Genomic DNA, 20,860 nt, shown 5'->3' on the forward strand with positions numbered 1-20,860 from the left:
AGGAGCGGGGGCTGCGTGGGGGAGTGAAGGGAGAACTAGGAGGAGGAGGAGAGGGAGGGGTGAGTTGAGGGGGTCCCAGTAGGCCGCAGGGCCTGTCAGCCCATCTCTCTCTCACACACACACGCACACACCCACACACACACGATTTCCTTCCTTTTTTGTTAGGGGCCACACAAATTTGCATTATTTTGCGTGTATTGAATTTTCAGCCTGTTCTTTATTCTTATTTCAATAAGGCAACAAATCAATGGTGATTCGGGTCCTCCACCAGAGTCCTGCTCTGACTCTGACATTTCATCTCCTGCTTTCACCCCCTGTCACTCTCAGGCTTCACGCCAAGATAGAGCCGAGTGAGGGAGAGAAACAGAGGAGGAGAATGGAGGAAGAAACATGATGACGAACTAGAGGATAGAGAAGAGGACAGGGAAGGGAGAAAGAGGCATAAAAAAGGGAGAGCAAAGAAATGAAATGAAAGAAAAGAAAGGAAAGAAAGAAGTAGAAAAAGAAAGAGGAGGCGATGGATGGTTGTGGAGCCTGCTGTTGGAAGCGGCTGATTAGGAGTGACGGCTGAGTGTAAAGTTCCTGCCGCAGCCATTGACGTTCCCACTGAGGGAGGATGTAGAGTGTCAGGTCTGCTTGATTATGAATATGCCGATGCTGCATGCCGTGAATCAAAGGCAAAACAGAGACGGGGGAAGAGAGAGAGAGAAAACGAAAAAATGAGAGAGCGATGGATTGAAAGATAGGCGAGGAGTTGTGGGGAAGAAGGAGGTTAAAATGCTTTCATATTTCTTGTGAATATGGACTCAGTACTTCATGGGGCTCTTCAGGCTCTGGAGTGGAGGCTCAGTTTGTCTGCTTTGCTCAACGAGGACTCATAACTCTTTGCAATAGGATCCCTAAAGCTGTCGGCAGTATCGAACATGTGCTAAAAGACACTTGTCAGAGCTGAAACTATGTGATCCTGAGTCCATCTACCTGAGATACCACGCCCACTTTAACCCACCAACACTGCTGCTATCTATTAACAGTTCATATCTATAGCCCACCTCGGCAAGTGATCATCAGACGGAGAAGGGCTGTTGATTATTTCTTTATGTCTGAAGCAGAATAGAAATATTATCGGACACTATAAGCTTATAGTATGAGCAAGTGTATAGTAAAGTTTCCCCTTTGTGGAAACTAATCTTGAAACAATTGTGAAACAACAACATTCCACTTTAGTGAAAGATTATGAAAACTTTTGATCTGTTTGTAATTAAATCTGATTGTCCTTACCAGAGAATTAGACTTTTTTTTTTCCAATTCTTTGTTTCCAATTAAAAGTTAAACATTTCTCATACCCAGTAGATTAGATTGATTGTCGATTTATAGAAGCATTATCAATTTGCCAGATCAGGCTTTAGGACCTGCAGCATTTAAGCCAGTTTTATGGATGGGGCACCAGGTTCATTAGGCCACTGTTTGACAATGCTGTGTGCGAAATGTTCAACTAAATGGACTAGAGGATAAACGGCTCCACATTTTGCTTTAAAGTGATTTTTCAAAGGAACCCCCCCCCTACTTTTTGTATAGGAGAATACCTCCCAATACACACACACACACACACACACGTCCAAAAACCCCCTATCTTCCCTGCGGGCAGTATGTGTGTGTCTGTGAACTTGCTTGTTGCTGTAGCGTCGCTCTGGGACCAGCAGTTGATTGGCTATCTTCAGATGTCAGTGATGCTGTGAGAGCCCTAATTAACAAGATGCATTCTCAATTGTTGATCTTTATCGGGAACCAGATGTTTGGAGGGAGGAACTAAACCCCCCACTCCCCTCACCAGCGTCCCAAAGAGACTGTTACCCTTGTACTGATGTAAAGCAGCCCCCCTAAAGACCTACCCCCCCATGCCCATTTGAAAAAAAAAAAAAACCCTGCTTCATTCTCCAAATAAGCAAACATACATGCAGAGCTGGACAGGGTGTAGATCAGCTGGAAATCCCCATGTCAACCCTTAAATGTGAATCAGAGAGAGGGTATGTACAGCTTTAAAGATGTAAAGATGTAAACAAACCTAAAAGCTAGGCTCAGAACTCAAAGTGAATCACTGTAACAAAATGATGCTCATTTTAAACACTTAGATCTTTATTAACACATAAAAAGTGTACTCTGGCTAAGAATGGACACCAGTTTAGTTGTGTGATGGTGATTGGCAGCCATGTGAATGCAGGGTGATGTCAGTTAACTGTTATGCAGCCCATGCATAAATGAGGGGAAGATATGTCAGTTAGAGGAACTTACCCAAGTTCTCTGATCTGGCAAACGAAACTGAGGGGCGGAACAAAAGGAAAAGACAGCAGTCAGAACCAGGAAGTGATGTATGAATCAACAGCTTTTTATTGGACACATACTGGATGTGTTCAGAGGGAAAGATTGGTCTCGGTGTGACTAACTGTGAATGATGAGCGTGTTGCCTCTTGGCAGATTAACGGCACCTGAATTATAGGATGCCCTGATAGTTTTCAACACTTCCTGGTGTTCAATAAGCTCATTATAGCAGGCTACAAGCACTACTCCAGTCATGTAATCTAAGCCGTCATTGCTTAACTGCAAAGTTTCCTGCCAGGGAATAAAAAGCTGAATCACTTAAGGCTGAAAAAAGTTCCAATCCCCTCAGCTTTGCAACATTTTTTGGATATATGTCTCAAGAGTGAGTCAGGTGACTGAAAACAAACCCCCTCGAAAGTATACAGAAGGGCCCCTCGCTCGGTCTGGCTTAGACCCACCCGGGTCTAGTGTTTCTGGGAATGATTTGTGTGTCCAGACATCATAAAGTCATAAAGATGGCCTAAGCACTCTGTTAGTGTTTCTACTGATAGGACACCTCATTAAGGCATGTGGGACGGCCATGTGGCTGCTGCAGGCTGGGCCCGAGCAGCAGTCTGGACAGGGGACATAAATCAGACAAATGAAACAGCCTGTAAAAACCAGACCTGAAACGGCCAGAAAAGAGGAGAAAAAAATCATGTGCCTGAGAAAGCGGTGTTTTCACTTTCCGACGGACCGTTCTCACCCGCGGGGGGAGATTGAACAAATGAACGTCAACGACAAACGTCATAGACACATACCTCCAAATGCATGCGTGCACACACACATGCAAGTGCAGAGTCTCTCACTAGAAATACTGAACCCAGGGGCAGAAATCATTGCTTTTAAAGCATATCCTCTTTTATATTGTAATGAAAGATATGTTATGGGAAGATGTGTCAGAGTGTGCCCTTATGTGTGTACCACATCTGTTTCCGATCTGATGGCTAACGACTGGCTTAACAGGCAGTAGTTGGGTCCTCCTTCATCGGGCTTGCTCATTCTAAAACAATCATTCTGAGTCAAAACCCCAAATGGGAAGCGCAATAACATACCAGGAGTACTGTAAAGACATGCTGCTACGCAACATCATTCCAAAAACAAAGTTTGGAGCTCTTGTTTCAAGGTGTCTCTGTGAGTTGATGCCAATGATGGGCCTTACCTGTGGGTGGAAGAGGAAGCCTGGGGCTGGTCGCATGTACTTGTCTTTCAGAGTCTCAAACGGATCGCTCATTCTCCTCTTCTCAACCCTGCTAATAGTAGATTTCTGTTAGCTCTTAAAGCATTTGTATTTAGTACTGAAAACATGGCAGTCAATAACATCTGATATCAAAGTTTCTGCAGTACTCTAAGGAATTAAAAATTGCAGGAGCAGCTTGACATGGTAGTTGATTGAGCTACTGGGAATAACAATACCTGTAGATGGGATCCATGAAGAAAGGGGTTGGCCTGGCATGCTGTAAAGAGGTGTCAGCTTTTGGGATTTCCACCACTGCCTTTTCCTCCTCATACCCCAGGCTATTCTTTGCCTCCTCCTCTCTGGGATTTCGTCCACGGCCTCTTGACCCAATGCTGAGGTCCAGCGGTTGATCCTGGCCGCTGGCATTTGAGGTCTCTGGTTTGGATGGGGCAAATGTGGGAGACTTCTCCTCCTTCCGCTTAGTAGTGAGGTCGAACGGTGACTCAGAAGAAGATTTTCCTTGAGCCTTCTTGCAGTCATCTGCTGGAGACTGTGGCTCGCCCTTTAGGCCTGGAGGTCTGAGGTCCCTGTCCGGAAAAGGGTAAACCGGAGGGGAGAATGCTGGGAAGAAAGGCAGTGGGAACATGGAAGGGTAGGGCAGAGAGCCGACCTTCTTGTCTTGCAGACCAGCCAGCCCTGTTGAGCCAAAGTACTTCTCGGCTATGGAGGCAATGGCCTTAATAGAGTCATTTACAGCCCCTGTAACGGCTGTGTGCTCGTCCAGCGAGGATGGGATGAGGGCTGGGCCCGGAAAGTCTTTAGCAGCACTACCTCCAGTCAGGCTGGGGCTCTGGGGGCCCCCTTCACTGGCTTTTCTCTTGGGACCTTTACCATTTTCTCTTGCACCCCTTTCCCTCTCACTGTCCATGTCACTCTCCAGCTCAGAGCCTGAAGTGCTCTCAAGATCACTGCCACTGGGCGTGCTAACATCATCCAGGTCACTGCTCTCTGACTGGTCACTCTGCTTGTTCCTCTGCTTTGTAGTGGATGAGGAGCTCTGGGCATGGTGCTCTGAGCCTGGCATCTGGGTGCCAGGTAAACCACCATCTTTACGAAGTGCCTTTAGGAGCTCTCTAGACTCCTGAATTCCAGGACTTGGGGGCAGCAGTGGACTCTTACTCAAATCTCCACCGGGCGCCATTGGTGCATGGGATGCTTGTCTGACAGGTGAAGTGGCAGGAATGAGCGGAGGCCGGTGGTAGAGTCCAGAAGGGAAGAGGCCAGGGAAGCTGAAGGGAAAAGCCGGGGCAGCAGGGAAGGTAAGTCCACCATGGTGGCGACTTGCCCCAAAATAATCAGCCAGCCCAGCACTGCTGTGGCCCATTGCCAGAGCTGATTTGTCCAAGCCAGGGGCGCCAGGGAGTGGCATACCCTGGGCAAACAATCCCCCTGCTGTGAAATGGTTTTTCCCTTCACAGAAGCGCCGGTGCTTGTTGAGTGAGGATGTGGTGCTGAACATCTGCCCGCAGTCCTTGCACTTGATCTGCGTACGGCAGTCAGCGTGCATACGTTTGTGGCGGCACAGGTTAGAGAACTGGGTGTAGGACTTGTGGCATACTTCGCCTGCATGGACACACACAAAGATATGGAACAAATCAGTATGTAACCCACACAGACACACACAAATAAAACATAGCATGATATGACAAGACATGACAGCCCTTGTTATCACAGTTCAGGCTGGCTCAGTCTAAAACAGAGGAAATCCAGTATAAATGGTATTGTCATGTTCCCATCAATATCCTGACAACAGTTTTCCAACAAAATAAGGAGATGAGGTGTGTCCAGATCCTGGTATTGTAAGGGGATCTGTTAGGTTGACGGTGTGAGTCATTTGCTGCCACTCATCACCTGCACATCAAACCAAATTCCCAGGCATCTCCAGCCCTATTGTCCTCCCAGGGACGCTCCCAGGGAGTCCATAAACAATCACACACACAAACACACTCTCACAGACATGCAGGCACATTCTTAAATATTCACATAACACAGAGAAACGGAATAATACACACAAGGATGCAGACATACAGATACACACAAACACACATTCTCAGCCACATGCAGTACAATGGCTCTATTTTAAGTTTGTGAAGGAAGCGGAGTTGAATGAATCCTATCCTGCAGTCCGGTTCCCAGGGACAGGTCCCACGTCCTCTGCTGCCCCTCTTCCCTCTTCCCCCTCCCGGCCTCTCCTGTCAGCCCCTTAGCCCCCTCACCTTGTCTCACTAGTTGGGTCCCTGTCGCCCTGCGCTAAATGACCTTCCCACAGCTGACTCCAGTGTGTCGCTCTGTCTGACCCTGAGGGATGTATAGTAGCAACACCCAGCCCCTGGGACCAAACCTCAGCTACTGAAATTATCTATCCCCATTTTTAGTCCGTCAGTATTATCAACTACCAATGGATGATTTGTTGACTTTTAAAGGGGGATGGTAGCAGAATGCTTATTGTTTTCCCATGCTCATGAAAGGAGGAAGATGTCCTTTCCCATCAGCCTCCAGTCACACAATAGGATATTCTGCAGATCAGCTTCTCTTCATCTGATGTTTTATGAGACTTTGATCATCCTATATCAAAGAGCAGTTAGACACGGCTCTGGATGATTGATTCTGCTCACATTGTTATTTGATTTTCAAAATGAGGATAAGGAAGTGGTTAGGCTCACACTGTGATTACACTTCTGCATACTTTGGATGCCTTCCAGCCACAAGGTGCACAAGAGGCAATTTAAGAGGATAGAGAGGAAGAGCGGGAAAAAGAACTGTGGAAACAGATTTGAATAAACATCCCCGAAGCACGCCAAATGAGGATTTCGAAGCCAAGAGTGAATGCAATCTTATAAAAAAATCTTCCTTAATGAATAGATGAAGAAAACTGAATTGAAATAAAGTGTATTTGTGGTTTGGCTTTGGCTGACACAATTAGGGCTGAAAGGTAGTTGTAAACATCTTTTAAAACATCTGGGAAAATGGGAGGATGGCTAATTCCTTTGATTTTGAATATGATGTTTCCTCTCAAGAAGCTGTGCATGTGTACTGTAACTTTATAGCACTAAAAAAAGGAAACTGCATCTGAATACTTTTAACTTTTTCGAGAGGGTTTGAGTCACAGATGTGGGTATATCTATATGAGCTCAGTATGTCTAGTTTAGAATTTCGTCTGGAAAATGTGGATTTTATCATCAAATAAGAAAGCAGTAAATAGTTCTTAAATCCCTTCAGTCAGTGTAGGGAAAATCTGCTACTGTAGCTCTATCTTCAAGTGTGTGTGATTTTACAAGGACGGCCACAGAAGAATAAAAAAAAGGCCTCACACCATAAATCATGTAGCACTGACATTTACAGACTTACAGCACACACACATGACACCCTAAGTGTAAGATCTTATTCACTACACACAGTATTCATCAGCTCTTAATAAACTGACAAAAAATATTATAAACACATTCCTGAGAGGAGAGCGGTGGCTAAGTGTTGGCTGGCTGAGTGTCTGAATTAATAACCCAGCAGGCCTGAGTGCCTCACAGCTCCGAGACACATACACTAACATCCTTGACACATAGCGTGCACTAAATACAAACTGAATCATGTGTGTATTTCTGTCTGAAACATGTAAATGCCCTAAAGGATGATTTACACAAACACATGGGACACACACGGTCTCTTCTGGGCAGCCGTCATGTATGAGGGCAGCTCTGTCTTTTTTCTTTCTTTCTTTCTTTCTTTTTTTTTTTTTTTACACAGCCATTAGTTGTTTTTAACCTGCATATTTTCTGCTGATTACAGCAAATGGACTCCTATCCAGAAGGAGCTGTACAAGGAAGAGGGGTCTACATGTGGTTGCTATTTGTGAGGAATGGTGCAGCATGAGGTGGAGGGAGAGCGGAGGAGAGAGGGGAGTCAAGAGGTCTGCAGTTGAGATGCAGTCAATCTAGCCTATGAATATTATGTATGAATGTGTGTTTGCTTGAGGAGGGGTGTGTATTTGAGTGTGTGTTGGTGTGCAGGGTCGGAGGAAAGAGAGACGGGGCAAAGGCTAGAGGTCATAATGCTTAAGGGGAAGGAGATGGGATCAGTGGTGTGAGGTGGGGAAACTGTGAAAGGTCACAATGTGTTTGGGTCTCACAGGGGTTAAGGTTTACTGAAGAGCAAGGGGGAAAAGTGTGTGTTCATGAGAGAAAGCAGCTGAGAATGGGAAAAAAAAGGTTGTTAGCTGCGGTGTCAACAGTAGGTGATGCCGGATCACTGTGAGAGGCAACAGTAAGGTTAGACCGAGTGGGACTGAGTCAAATCACATGCTTGTTTAAATGCTGTTATCACCATATCAGCGCTGTGTGAGAGTGCTGATGCAGATAAAATTCTGTCTAAAAGAAATAGTCTGCCACCCTGCACACAGCTGCTCTGTGATCCCCTGTGGAACTCTTGTATAACATTATGTGACTGACTCTTGAGAAGGAGCTGAGGAAGGATAAATCAATATTTTTGCAATAACATAACAGTTCTTTTTAAGGCAAGTCACAGGCATTATGTTCTTATTATTATAACAACGTACTGAGGAGACTTACATAGGTAGGGTCTTAGTGACTTACACATGAAGGGCTTGACACTGCTGTGGATGTGCTTATGCTGCTTGAGGCCTGAAGACGTAGCAAACGTCTTGCCGCAGTCAGAGCAAGCGTGAGCCCGTGCCCCTACGTGCTGCGAACGGATGTGCCTCTGCAGGTTACTGGGGTCTGTGAACACCTGCTGGGGAAGCAAGCACGCAGACACACATGGGAGTTACTCTCAGCTTCTACAAACACTGAAATCTAAGCAAGTTTTTGTGTCTTATTTCAGTAAAAAAAAAAAAACCTTGCTAGGCTAATTTGAGCCACTTTAACCTGAGAACTCTAAAATAATGTTCAAGGTCCGTAAAGATGAAACTGATGTCTGAATTGCTTGTAAAGAGTAAAAAAAAAAAAAATATGCAAGTTTCTCAAAATAAGACATCAACACTTGCTTTGTTTTCATTTTTTTTGCCATGCCCAATCTGCCAAAGACACATAAAGCTAAAAAGTGCACATTAAGTCAAGATTCTCCTCCAAATGTCATCACTTTACCTTTGAGCAGTTTTCACATTCGTAGTGCTTGCCACTGTCATGTGACATCTGATGTCGGATCAGGTTTGATTTCCAGTTGAAGGCCTTGGGACACTGGTCACACTTGTACTCTCTCTCCTCAGAATGGGACAGAATGTGGGCCTCAAGACTTCAGGAAACACAGAACATGATACATGAGTGAGCCTGAAGAGATGTGTCTCATACTGAATGGCTTTCTGAGAGTTTTTATATGAGCTGGAGTGTTTTAGCCACTGCTCACCTCTGGAGATCAGGAAAGATCTGGTCACACTCTTTACACTCGTGCAGACCATGGGACATGTGAAGGGGTCTCAAGTCTTGTGGTTCCTGGGCCTTAAGGTCAACATCACCACCTAAAAATAAACAAATAAATCAAAAACTAAGTACTGACAGGTAGATATGCATAAATCTTGAACTAGAGGGCTGCAAAAAAAAAGAAAAGGAAACAAAGTGAAAGTCATGATGTTTGGTTTATCTGCCACTTATACATCAGATATACATTTCATGATTAGAATTTTAAACCTGCCTACAAGGACTACAGCTAACTTTAAATTCAAGTCATATGTAATGACGTGTTTGGGTGTAACAGTAAGTTGGAGAGTTGAAATGTGCGGTCTTCAAAAGCCATCCATTACATTACACAGAGCATATGGGGAAAAAATGTAATGACTTGCATTGCCACAGGCTTTGGTCAATTACTGTGTCTGTGGTCCAGTCTGCACAAATCAGACTGAATCTCATGGTGATACATTCACTTTCTGATGTCTTGGACAAACACTTTGGGATGACTACATCTTTTACTGCACTAACTGAGGAGCAGTGGTCATTCTGGCACAATGATCTGGCATTTCTTCATGATCATCTTTTAAACTTTCAGCTTGCAGACGATGAAGCGCAGCTGAGGTGCTTTCTGCCAACTCTTCTTCACAAAGCATTACATAAGTGTCATATCATTCCAGTTCAGCTACACGTCCTTCTTTTCACACTCGATTTAACCACCGCTGTAAAATAACACACCAACCTGGGTTGAGGAAAGAGGAGGGGGGCATCCCACATGGCTGCTTCTGGTGGTCCAGCAGCTGGTTGCGGGACTCAAAGTGCTGGTCACAGTCCTCACAGCGGTACTGTCTCTCCTCTGTTGGGTGGAGAGAAAGACTCATGAGCATTTTAAGAATTTTATTCAGGTAAAAGTTGGAGATAACAAGTGGGTTAGGTGTGTACAAACCATGAATATCAGGAGCCATGGTATCACATGAATACTCTTCAGCCTTCATGAAAAGTAGCAGCTCCTCGCCGGGGAAAATATCTCTGGTGACTTTGTAGAAGATCTGCAGGACACACAAAATGATGACATTTTATTAAAACATTTATACAAAACTTTGTGCCATAGCACATAATAACAAATGTTCAAACTGGCAGCTGAAAGTGGCATGAAATCCTTGAACTACATTCATTAATGACCAACTTTAAAGCTCCTGTGAGGGGATTTTAGCTGGTTTTGAAACAGACTGAAATTGATAGCAATGACTTTTCATGACCTAACAATCAAGTCTTTCTGTTATCAAAAGGGTTGGTTGATTTTCATGTGATTTTTACGTGTGTCCGAAACCATTGAAATAGGTATGTGCCGGACAAAAAAAACAACTACATGATGCTTAAACAGTTTTGTTAATGTTTCACTGCAAACACATTAAATGAATAACACGTTTTCTTATCACCAAAGATTTGTCCACAGGGGGCGCCAAAATCACCACAAACTAAAAGTTCTGCACAGGAGCTTTAAGTGAATAAATATAACCGTGGTACAAATTGCATTGAATCTACTTGTATACACATAAGAAACAACAAAAGATTGTCCCTGCTTAAAGTGTGTTTGGTGGTCAGAGATTTTAGTGAATCAGCTGAGAGACTCTGGGACCCTGCTTCTTCCCATGAACACACAATAGTCTTTCTCTGTGAAACAATCACACATTGCGTTATTTTTGGCATGCTTTGGAGGTTCAACACGTTACCTTCCTCTGCTGCTTGGACATGACAATGACGATGGGGAAATTTATTAGAAGTGCAATAGAGAGCAGTGGAGGGGGATGGGGGGGGGGGGGGGGGGGGTTCTGGGAAGGAAAGGGTCACAGGTACACTGCTTATAGATGGAGTTCCTGGTGAGCAGGATGAGGCTCCACAGGGACCCATGATGAATATCTTTGTCACAGAAAGAGATCATGATGTGTCCTGTGCTTTAATTGTTGTGTCACTGAGCAAAAATTCAGGGAAATCATATAATACTGTGAATGACATTACAGCTCATTTTGGGTGCCACTGTGACTCACTGAAACACAGGAAGTTCCTGTATGGTGAAGCCATGAGAGATGGAAGTGTACTGAGGATGAAAAAGCAACTCCTCCAGCTCTGAATCTTCTCATTTGCATCAATTAACCACCAAGGTCTGACAAGGGTCTGCCAACTTTCTTTTTGCAATTTTGTTCTCTCCTTGAAGAAAATTTCAGCCCCCATCAGCATTAGCAGAGCAGCACCCCATTGTTTTTATGAAAGAACAAAGGGAACGAAACTGTGAGGGTCTCAACAGGAGCTTTAATCCCTGACATGCCCTACTGTAACCCCTGTCTGCACCATAAACACACATGTGCACTGAACTGCATGGAGCATACATGCACACATACACAGGCAGGCACACTCTTTCCTGTGTCTGTCACCTCTGTAAGGCCACAAAAATATTGTGATTTAGAAACAATCAGACAGCAGTTCAAACAGACATGTGAGTCCGCAGGGAATCCGCTCTGAGAGACTGATACCGAGACTGAGGAGGGAGGCTCTTTGGAAAGCTACCAGGGCGCGGACCAAGGCCTCGGAACATAAAAGTTAATGGACACTGTCGAGAGCACTTTGTCCATAAATACATGAGTTCATGGTAAAGTGCGGCCGTGTGTCTGTAATTTTAGTACATTTTACTGCTAACAGAAGATTATTAAGGATAAATAGCAAAGAAGAGGGGACAGCCAGGTGAGTCCAAACCAGATGCAAAATCTTTGCTCCAAGCCTGACCTTTGACCTTCTCTTTCAGGGATCAATAAACATTTCTGTACCCCTGTTTCTCTCTGTTTGTAACTGCTGCACCAGTGGAGGTACTTCAGGGGGAGCATATGTGCACACAGAGCAGGCTCAGGAGGGTGCTTACCAATAAGATGGGAATTCCCCCGGCAGCTCCCCCTCCTCCCCCAACAGGGCCGTCACAGATAACACAATAACATAAAGCACACAAACAAGAAAGCAGACTCTCTCCTGAACGGAGGTCCAGAGTTTGATTGGTCAGCCTAAGCATGACATGGACACATTAACAAGCACACTCACACACTGACCGCCCTCAGTCTAACAGTGGCTTAGAATAACAGGTTAGTCTGTTGATAAGATAGCAAGAGTGTCTGAGTTTGCACTGAAAAAACTCACCGCCTTGTCTTGCACTAAACTGCAAACAAACCTGTTTCTTTTTTAGACAAACACACATTTACAGCTTTTACTGAGTGCTTTGGTCTGCTCTGCACAGGATGCAGCAGAAGCCAGGAAATCTTAGCTCAGCAGTCCAGACTTTGCTAAATAACCATTCTCATGTTGATAGTTTATGGGTGTCTCTATATTAATTTACGGAGTCCCTACTGACCTCCTTTTCTCTCCCTCTCTGTCGAAGGTCACAACCACAAGAGGATAACAGGCTACAATCAGACAACTCTGTTACCTTGAAACCATTAGTCGTTAGAGTAAACAGTCACATTTTCCCCTGTCACACCCTGCTGGCCGACTCCTCGCTCACACAGAGCTCATTGGACAGGTATGCCATAGGCTGACACTCTCTGACCAAAGCGTACTCAAAGCCTGGGTGCTGAGTAAAAACTTCAAATCTTAGACCACTTCAACTCTGTCAAACTATGAGAGAGCAAAATCCACTAAATCTACAACCAGTTTACACTGAAGTGTAAAAATCGGTTAATAATTTCTCAGTCCAACCCAAGAGATTATCAAGTTAAAGAAGAAGACTGTGCTACATTTTTAAGATTTTGCACCAGCATGACTCTCCACATGTGCAACAGAGTCATGCAACACATGCAGCATGCTGTGGACTCCAAACCTTGGCTTTTAAACAGAACCATGTCGTGACTTAGCAACAAGGAGCATGGGTGCACAATGAGCAGCTGCTATACTGAGGGAAAATGTGAGTGGACAAACATGGTAATTTTCATGTGAGGCTGAGTCAGCTGATCAAAGTATGAACAGCAGCGTCAGTTCTGTAATGCTTTAATAAGCTGTTGATTATTTTTTATTGAGTCTGATTTCTTCAAAATTAATTTCCTAGAAGTTTTCATAACTGAGTAACCCTCCATGTGTTATCTCAGTGAGTTACAGTCCCTTCATGTTCTCACCCACAGAGTATTCATTCACTGACTGATTGTCAGTGTTTTGTTAATATGCCCCTCGGCCACTTCATCCTACTCAATACTGAGTGAGAATCAATAGAGCGAATGAGATTAACGCTCATATCCGTCTGCACTGTCTTATGAAAAGCTCTTCTGGGCCTCGTTGGATGATGTTAATTACACTTTTAATCCATTTCGCTTTTGGTTGAATCAGTGGAGTGAGGAGTGCGGTGGAGGGTTTTCAGGCGCTAATTGGCCTCATTATCTGAATGACAAAACATGCTGATCATGGGAGGATCTATGCTAGCAGCGCTGGGACGCTCAGTGCAGAAGGATATCAGGACAGCTTACGCATTGTGAGGAGGATGAAGACTGAACACACACAGTGACTCCAGGAAAGTATAATCAATTAAACATTTTAGTCTATTTTTGATAACTGAAAAAATAGTATATTTCATCAAATGAAAAAAAAACCTCCTTTGGAAGATGTTTTTATTTTTGGAGACTGAATCTGCAAGTCCTAACACCATGCATGAAGCTCAGATTCAAGTGTGACTCACAAACTGCACACCTGCCATCTCTTCTCCGTCCCTGTTGCACTCCCCTCTGCAGTGTCAAATATATAAAGCAGTAAAAAACTGAAAGGTCATAAAATGAAGGCTGCTCTTGTTTGGTTTAGTTTAAATACTGCATGTGCAGCTAATTTTGGTATGACTTTAGTCTCGTTAAATTTAAACAGCCGCACATCTAAAGTGACACCATGTTTTAACGCCACTTAAGTCACTTTCCAAACATATTTCTTTACATTACTTTATTTCACTGGGAAGGAAAATCTCTGCAGTTAAACATCAGGAATATGAGAATGAAAAGGACTGTTTCCAACATTTTCAGTGATGATGGATTTTAGTTGAAACACGTGTGAAAAATTGCAACAAACACAGCTCAATTTTTTTTGACTTAGAATCTGTTTGATTCTGTTTTCCACGTTTGTTTTGACATAAATTATCCATCATGAAGAAGGACTGACTGGAAACAAATGCAGAGGAACAGAGAGGAAAAGGCAGAAGTGGGATTAATTCCAGGAAGACAAAACAGGCTTTTTCCTCTCTCCTCTTCTCACTCATTCATTTCTCTCTAAACTCCCTCACCCTCCAGAGATTGCTCATAAAGTTTTATGGTAAACAGAACTGGGTCAGAAATAAAAGGAGAGTTGTATGCTCACACTGGCAAGGGTAAGCTGGTGCTTGAAGAGAATCAGGACCAAATAACGACCGACACACCTGGAAATTGCTGTCGTATGACATTGTCTTCAAATACATCACGACAAGTCGTGTCTGTGAAGATGTGTAGAAATATAGTTCTGGGCAGCTCATTCAGACTCCTCTAAGGAAACCTGGTGATGCTACTCATTGTGTGTAATGTGGGGCTCAAGCCTGGGTATAGACTCAGCACTTCTCTGAGGCTGTAAAAACCTGCTGGAACCAGGTACTGTGTGTGTGTGTGTGTGTGTGTGTGTGTGTGTGTGTGTGTGTGTGTGTGTGTGTGTGTGTGTGTGTGTGTGTGTGTGTGTGTGTGTGTGTGTGTGTGTTTTAACATTTCCAGCTCGCAATGAGGAGCGTGGGGAGCCATCTGAACCGCAATGAACGATTCACAGTCCTGCAGAGTAGACACACACACACACACACACACACACACACACACACACACACACTGAAACCAGCACATGCATACATGTAGAAAGAGTTACAGGTGTGCACACACTCTAAAGACACAATAAAACACTTCACACACTCACAATAATTTAATGCACAGATAAGTCTGTGCACACATAGAGATAAAAATAGCCCTCATAGGCACACAAAGACACACACACACCACCAGAAACTGACAGCAGCTTTACAAGACCACCCTCTTTAGTCCATTCATTTTCCACATATAGACAGGCATTGTGAGACGCTACAGTGTGTTTTCAAAAAACACCAATGTTGGCCGGAAGGCTTAAAGACTGCACATTGTGCTCTGTTGTGACAGTGTGTAATACTTAACAATCGCCTCATCATAGCCATGTCCGTGACCTGTCGGAGCCTTACACAGCCACCCGAGCAGAACCACAGTGTTGACAGCGAGTCTCACCTCGTGAAGAGGGCAGCTCGAGGAAGCTCTCTTGGCGTGTTTGTCTCTGTGTGTCTTTTTCAAGGAGAGTGGTGAAGAGGCTCTTACAGATGGACTCTCTCTCTGCTTTGCTCAGCTCATGAAAAAACTATTTGCTCTTGAAGCTGTGTTGTCTTTGGCTTGAATGTGCCAGAAACATGTTAAGTAAGAGCAGACTTGTTCCTGAGAATCTCTGGGTTTAACGTCCAAGATTCCCAAACTAGGTCCAGTATTACTCAATGCAGCTTTTATGAAGATGAACTTCTCTTCATACATGGACATGTCTGCTACTGTGTTTGAACATACCTATTACTCACAAATACTCCTCAACAGGTAATCTGGATGGACCACCAGTAACAAGTGGTGACAAACATGCCCTGGATTATGTCTTTTTTATTTGGGGCAAGCCACAGTATTCTCCACGATTATGTCAAATAAAGTTGAGCCTCTTGTCTCCCGGCCTTGCTGTGTGTTTCTGTGTGAGGGGGACATGAGATTACTGCGGTGAACAAGCCCCCATGTGTGCATCACACATCTCTCTGCACAGCCAGGTGAGCAGCAAAAGGACTGTGACATTCCTGGCATATCTAAGAGTTTATATCGCAAGCGTGACCAGGAAGAGTGCGGAACTATCATCTCTGTAAGCCGCCTCTGATCCTGCCCTGTGGTCCTCGCACGGCAGAAGCCAGAGCACAATTATAAAACGAAAACACACACACACACAGATAGTGAGGAGGCTCTGCAGTGCAGCGTGGGGGAGAGAGATGTGTGTGAAGTAAAGGCAGGGTGGGCCAACCGCTCATGGGACTATCTGACTTAGATCACAATAACACCTTTTAACACAGCAGCACGCAGACAGGACAGATGTCGGAAAATACAGGGAAGCCTTCTGGTGTTAAAAAAAGCTGCTTCACTGCTCTGAATGACTCAGTTACACTTGATTCCTCCAGCCAGACAGCCAGATTCAGATACATCATCATGTAGGAGTTCAAAGTCAAGTCATCCACATGTTTTCTCTGTCTGATTTTTCTTTTCTTGACTTCAGATCATATTCCTCTCGTATTATGGGATAGCGGCCCTGCCAGGCGCCTCAGAGTGTCTCCACGTACCTGATCATCTATCTGGCACGCTGTCAGGTTGTGCTGCTTGTCCGCAGGGGCAAACTGGATGTGCTTCAGCCAGCTCCTGATATCAGGCTTGCTGGCATCCACGCAGAATTTTACATGGCCTGACCCATCCAAGATCTGCATGAGAGAGAGGGGGAGAGAGGAGGAGGGGGGTCAGACTTTGATCAGTATCAGTCCAGGTTACTGTGTCCAAACACTGACTAACCACATACCTCCCACATGTCAGAAGCTGGTCTGTGGTGCACTACACACACACACACACACACACACACACACACACACACACACACACACACACACACACACACACACACACACACACACACACACACACACACATTTTGATCAAGAACAAGCAAACACTGTCTTTTAAAAAGTCCATTTCTAGATTTTTGTGCATTTTGTTGAGTTATTAGTTCAATAGATATTAAAAGATCATTCCAGTAATATATTGCAACCATAACCACACACACACCCAAACAATAATTGTAGTAAAATTATATGATTAATCATCCCTTGGTTTATTTTTTTCTCCCTTGGTGATCCCTCATTGAATTATTAAATATTCACTGCAAAGGAAAATAAACACTTACTGAAAAAAATCAACCATAAATCAGTGTCACTGAAATTGTATAAATTATTGGATATAAATCAGTTTGACTACAAGATAAAAACATATACATATATTTTAGGAAAGAAATACGTTCAATTCAGAAAATGAACTGATTAAATCTTTAATTCTGTTTTTAAAAAACGAATTTGTGAATAATTTGTGGGATTATACCCTGAAAAAATCGAGCACAGTTTCCATTTATTTCGATTACAAAAGTGAAATATTTGGATAAATGGGGAAATGCGTCGATTTTTACGATTTGTTTTCTTGACAGCTTTTCAAAATAAGATTTTTCAAAACGAAAAACAAATAAACTTTGTTAATAAAAACAACAGTAAATATTCAAAACGCAGCAAATGGGTATTTCATTCTCCTTCGTACATTGAAAAGTTTGCATCCTGTAATAAAACTACCCTATAAAGTGCATTATTATGCAAAGTGTAATCGTTGAACTTGTTCCGTTCACCGATCACATTTAAACAGTCTTTCTCTCACCCATCAACTTTCGTTCTAGCACTGTTTTAACGTGTTAATATTTATAATGCTGCAGCTGTAAACTTTACTAGGAAACAAATCAATCGCAGGAAACCGCGAGTGTTAGAAAATAAGAAGTCAGAGCCGATTGTTGCGAGGCAAAGCGCTCTTTCTCTTTCTCTCTTTCTCTCTCGGGGTCACAAATGTTGTCTTTCTGCCTTTGTAAAAGCGACCACTGAATAAATATTTAGCTTGTATAAAGCCCTTTGTCTACACACTCACTGGATCTACCCATTCACTCTGGGAAAATACTTTACAGTGTGCATTTGCGATTTCAAACTAAGGCTTTTAACAATAGGCATAAATTTGCGCCCCGTGCAAAGCGTTTGATAAAAAAAACATTTTGTGTTTATTCTAAAAGTTTTCTCTCTCCTATCGTTGAAACACCGGCGAGCGGTGGGTTTAAACCTCTGGAGAAAAGAGGTTAACTTTCCACTAAAAGAAAGTGATGAAAACTCGGATTGTATTTAAAACAAAAATCTGTAATCGACTAGAGATTTGTCGAATTAAAACAAACAACAAACCAAGAATTGCCCCTGAAACGCATCCCAGATTTTTGATAGTAAAAAACGAACCCGTGTTCTCTCGTTTTCGGTGCCGGTGCCTCCTTAGGTCTCCAAGCCGCAAGACGAGTCGACTTCTCCCCGGTGCGGCTGTCTGTCAGACGCCGCGCGCTCGTTTTAAAAAAAAAACAACAACTAGATCCTCTCTCTCCGTATTCTCTCTTAGACACTGCGAAGTCCGTCGATTTCCTCCCACTGTCTCACAGACATCGCTACTAGTTTCTAATTCACCTCCGGAACATCAACTCTCTACCAACTTTCCAGTGTGTGCGCTTCGCTGTGCTCGTCCGCTCCTCTCTTGTCACCCCTCCTGTCCTGACGCACCCAGGTGTCCTGTAGTAGCCATTCAACTTTTAATTTCTCTCTTCCTCTCCCCCCTCCTCGGCCACTCGGGATGTGTCGTCTATATGATAGCAGAGAGATTCAGAGGGGGGGCTGGCTTCAAGCATCGCCCCCTATTACTTGAAACGCGTCCCGGGCATGTTTCTCTTTTTTACGCATTGTCTAGTACTGAAGGATCCAGCGCGTCCATCCTTGACTCCCTGAGCACGGGACTGTCTGTGCCCCTGTCCCCCGGTCGAAAGCGACTCCTCTCCGCAGTAAATTTTAAAGTGACAGGGCCCGGGGTTGGAGAGGGTGAGCGGGGTCAGGGAGAGGTCGGGATGGGGCTTCTAGAGGGATGAACTGCACTCACACTCAGAGGCAGCGCGCACTTTAATGAACCAACACGAGCATCAAAGCGCGGGTTATTATCCACGTGTTCCTCAACTTTTTCACAACACGCCGCGCTTGTTTGCAGAACATTTTATGACGCTGAAGGTTTTATTTTTGTCTCGTTCACCTCGTTGTTCACAAGTTGTTCAGAAGCATTTCATAGAGGATGCCACAAAACAAAAGTGAACCTTAAATGCAAAACACCTTGATCTCCAACTGTGCCAGCGTCGTGGAGTAAAGTAACTGCTAAGTGTTCCTCCTGGGGACCTCCAGGAAACTCCATAAGGACCATTGAAGGCCCTGTGCCACAACTTGGAAAACACTGACCTAATCACCTGCTTTTCTTTGACTTAAAAAAAAAACCTGCACGTTTTCAGGTTGCGCGCACTCCTTCCCTTTCCCCCTTTTCTAACACGCGTGCAAGTTACCCTTCAAATACTGAAATAATAATTGAATACATTTTTACCAAGGGAAACGAGAGTTCGTGTTTTTGTAATAAACTTAAAAATCGTCATTAAACCTTCTATTGCGCTCTCCAATGTGTTGTGCACCTGCTTCACAGAGAGCTCAAAAACTGGAGGAGGAAAGTTGATTTTTTTTTTGTTTCTCTTGAATTTAAAGCTGAGCCCGGTGTAGTGATTAACGGACACGGCTTATAGAATAATAAAGAAACGTCCTCGTTGCCGGACAGAGCATGCAGTTTATTAGGCAGCTCATAAAGCTGCAGAGGACAGGGCTTTGGCTGATGAGAGCAGATGATGATGGATAACGCCTCGCGCTGTGACATTGACCTTCCATCCCAGATAATGCCTATTGTTTGACGAAATCGCGGAGCAAATGTGCAGGAAGGACAGGAAAAATCATGTGTAAATAAGGCAGGACCCCAGCACCGATTCCCATCGTCTTGCGCTCCTTGAGAACCGAGGAGGGACCCCGGTCCGCCCGGTCATTGATTTCCTGCCTCCCCTCGACTTGTCCATTGTTGGAAGCCTTTTTAATTTAGCCATAAATTGGGAAAGCTCAAGTCGAATGAGCTGTTCTATTTTCTTCCTGTCAGGATGAGGGATTTGTTTTATGATGCATTGTGTATTAAATACAAGTAATCTGGGAAAGTGATTGCTTCACGGCCTCTCCAGCTCTGATCGAGGTTCCTGATAGAGAGAGGGCTCCGTGCACTTTTCTGAAAAGGAGGAAATGTCTGAAAAGAGGAGGATAAACACGCAGGGGCTTGTGGTATCACTGGGTGTAAATTGGGTTAACAGTAACAGGACCCCTTTAGCCTGGCAGTGAGGAGACTTTGTAGTTCTTTCCCCTGTCAGAAGAGGGCGCGCTCAGCTGGACGGAACTGAAACATCTCTGGACCTTTCTGTCGACAGAAATAACAGTTTAACTTTATCATGAGAAATTTTATCTCTTCTAAAGTGAGACAATCTTAATTAGATATTTTTGTTAATCGAATTCTTAAGTTTTTCAAAATTATTTCACCAGTATGTGCTTCTGTGGAATAAAATTTGGCAACTTGATCAAATATCAGTTACCCATTCATCACCACACCTGACATCAAGGTGAGGCGTATTGCTAGAGCTAAGAAGGTCTGGCACAAAGGTGAGAAAACTGTCTCACTCAGCCAAAAAATGCTTTAAAAAAAGAAAAGATAAAAAAACCTCAAACTTTTCATTACAGATCACGTGCTGCCCATTATTCCGCTATTGCTGCAGCTTATACCTTACTCAGTAACAGTCTACTCTATCAGCCAGCTTCCTGACTTATTGCAGGATGGGGGTCATTTCTCTCTCGTTTGAGTGAATTGCCGCACCAAACATCTACATTAAAGCGTCAAATTGCGAGATGGAACATGAAAGATTCAGCTATGTGGGTTTGAATATATAATCGCCTGAACGAGCGCAAATAAAGCCATTGAATCTCTACACTGCAGAGACCGACGGGGTGAATTGAAAACACTTGTTCATTTGTTAATAAGCCACAAGAGTGATTTGCAAGGCACGGATATAATTTTTATTTATT

The 20,860-nt window shown here is 43.9% G+C and overlaps 1 protein-coding gene across 9 annotated transcripts in view; it reads right to left on the bottom strand.

Moving 5' to 3' along the window:
- The window catches only part of mecom (MDS1 and EVI1 complex locus), a 138,090-nt gene that overhangs the window by 10,279 nt on the left and 106,951 nt on the right, over positions 1 to 20,860 (bottom strand). For 2 of the 9 annotated variants that reach the window (XM_074680113.1, XM_074680120.1), the window contains exons 3-11: positions 16,394 to 16,528; positions 9,935 to 10,037; positions 9,731 to 9,844; positions 8,951 to 9,062; positions 8,692 to 8,839; positions 8,158 to 8,338; positions 3,772 to 5,158; positions 3,518 to 3,608; positions 2,290 to 2,316 (exon numbers count right to left, since the gene is read on the bottom strand). In XM_074680113.1, the coding sequence (XP_074536214.1) occupies positions 2,290 to 2,316; positions 3,518 to 3,608; positions 3,772 to 5,158; positions 8,158 to 8,338; positions 8,692 to 8,839; positions 8,951 to 9,062; positions 9,731 to 9,844; positions 9,935 to 10,037; positions 16,394 to 16,528 (2,298 nt within the window). Of the gene's footprint in view, positions 1 to 2,289; positions 2,317 to 3,517; positions 3,609 to 3,771; positions 5,159 to 8,157; positions 8,339 to 8,691; positions 8,840 to 8,950; positions 9,063 to 9,730; positions 9,845 to 9,934; positions 10,038 to 16,393; positions 16,529 to 18,133; positions 18,684 to 20,860 lie in introns of those variants that run through there. The other 7 variants (XM_074680121.1, XM_074680119.1, XM_074680118.1 and 4 more) reach the window with 7 other exon arrangements.

This window comes from Halichoeres trimaculatus, unplaced genomic scaffold (assembly GCF_033239565.1).
Source record: "Halichoeres trimaculatus isolate MK-OKI-2021-1 unplaced genomic scaffold, fHalTri1.1 fHalTri1_scaffold_9, whole genome shotgun sequence".
Lineage (NCBI taxonomy): Eukaryota > Metazoa > Chordata > Actinopteri > Labriformes > Labridae > Halichoeres > Halichoeres trimaculatus.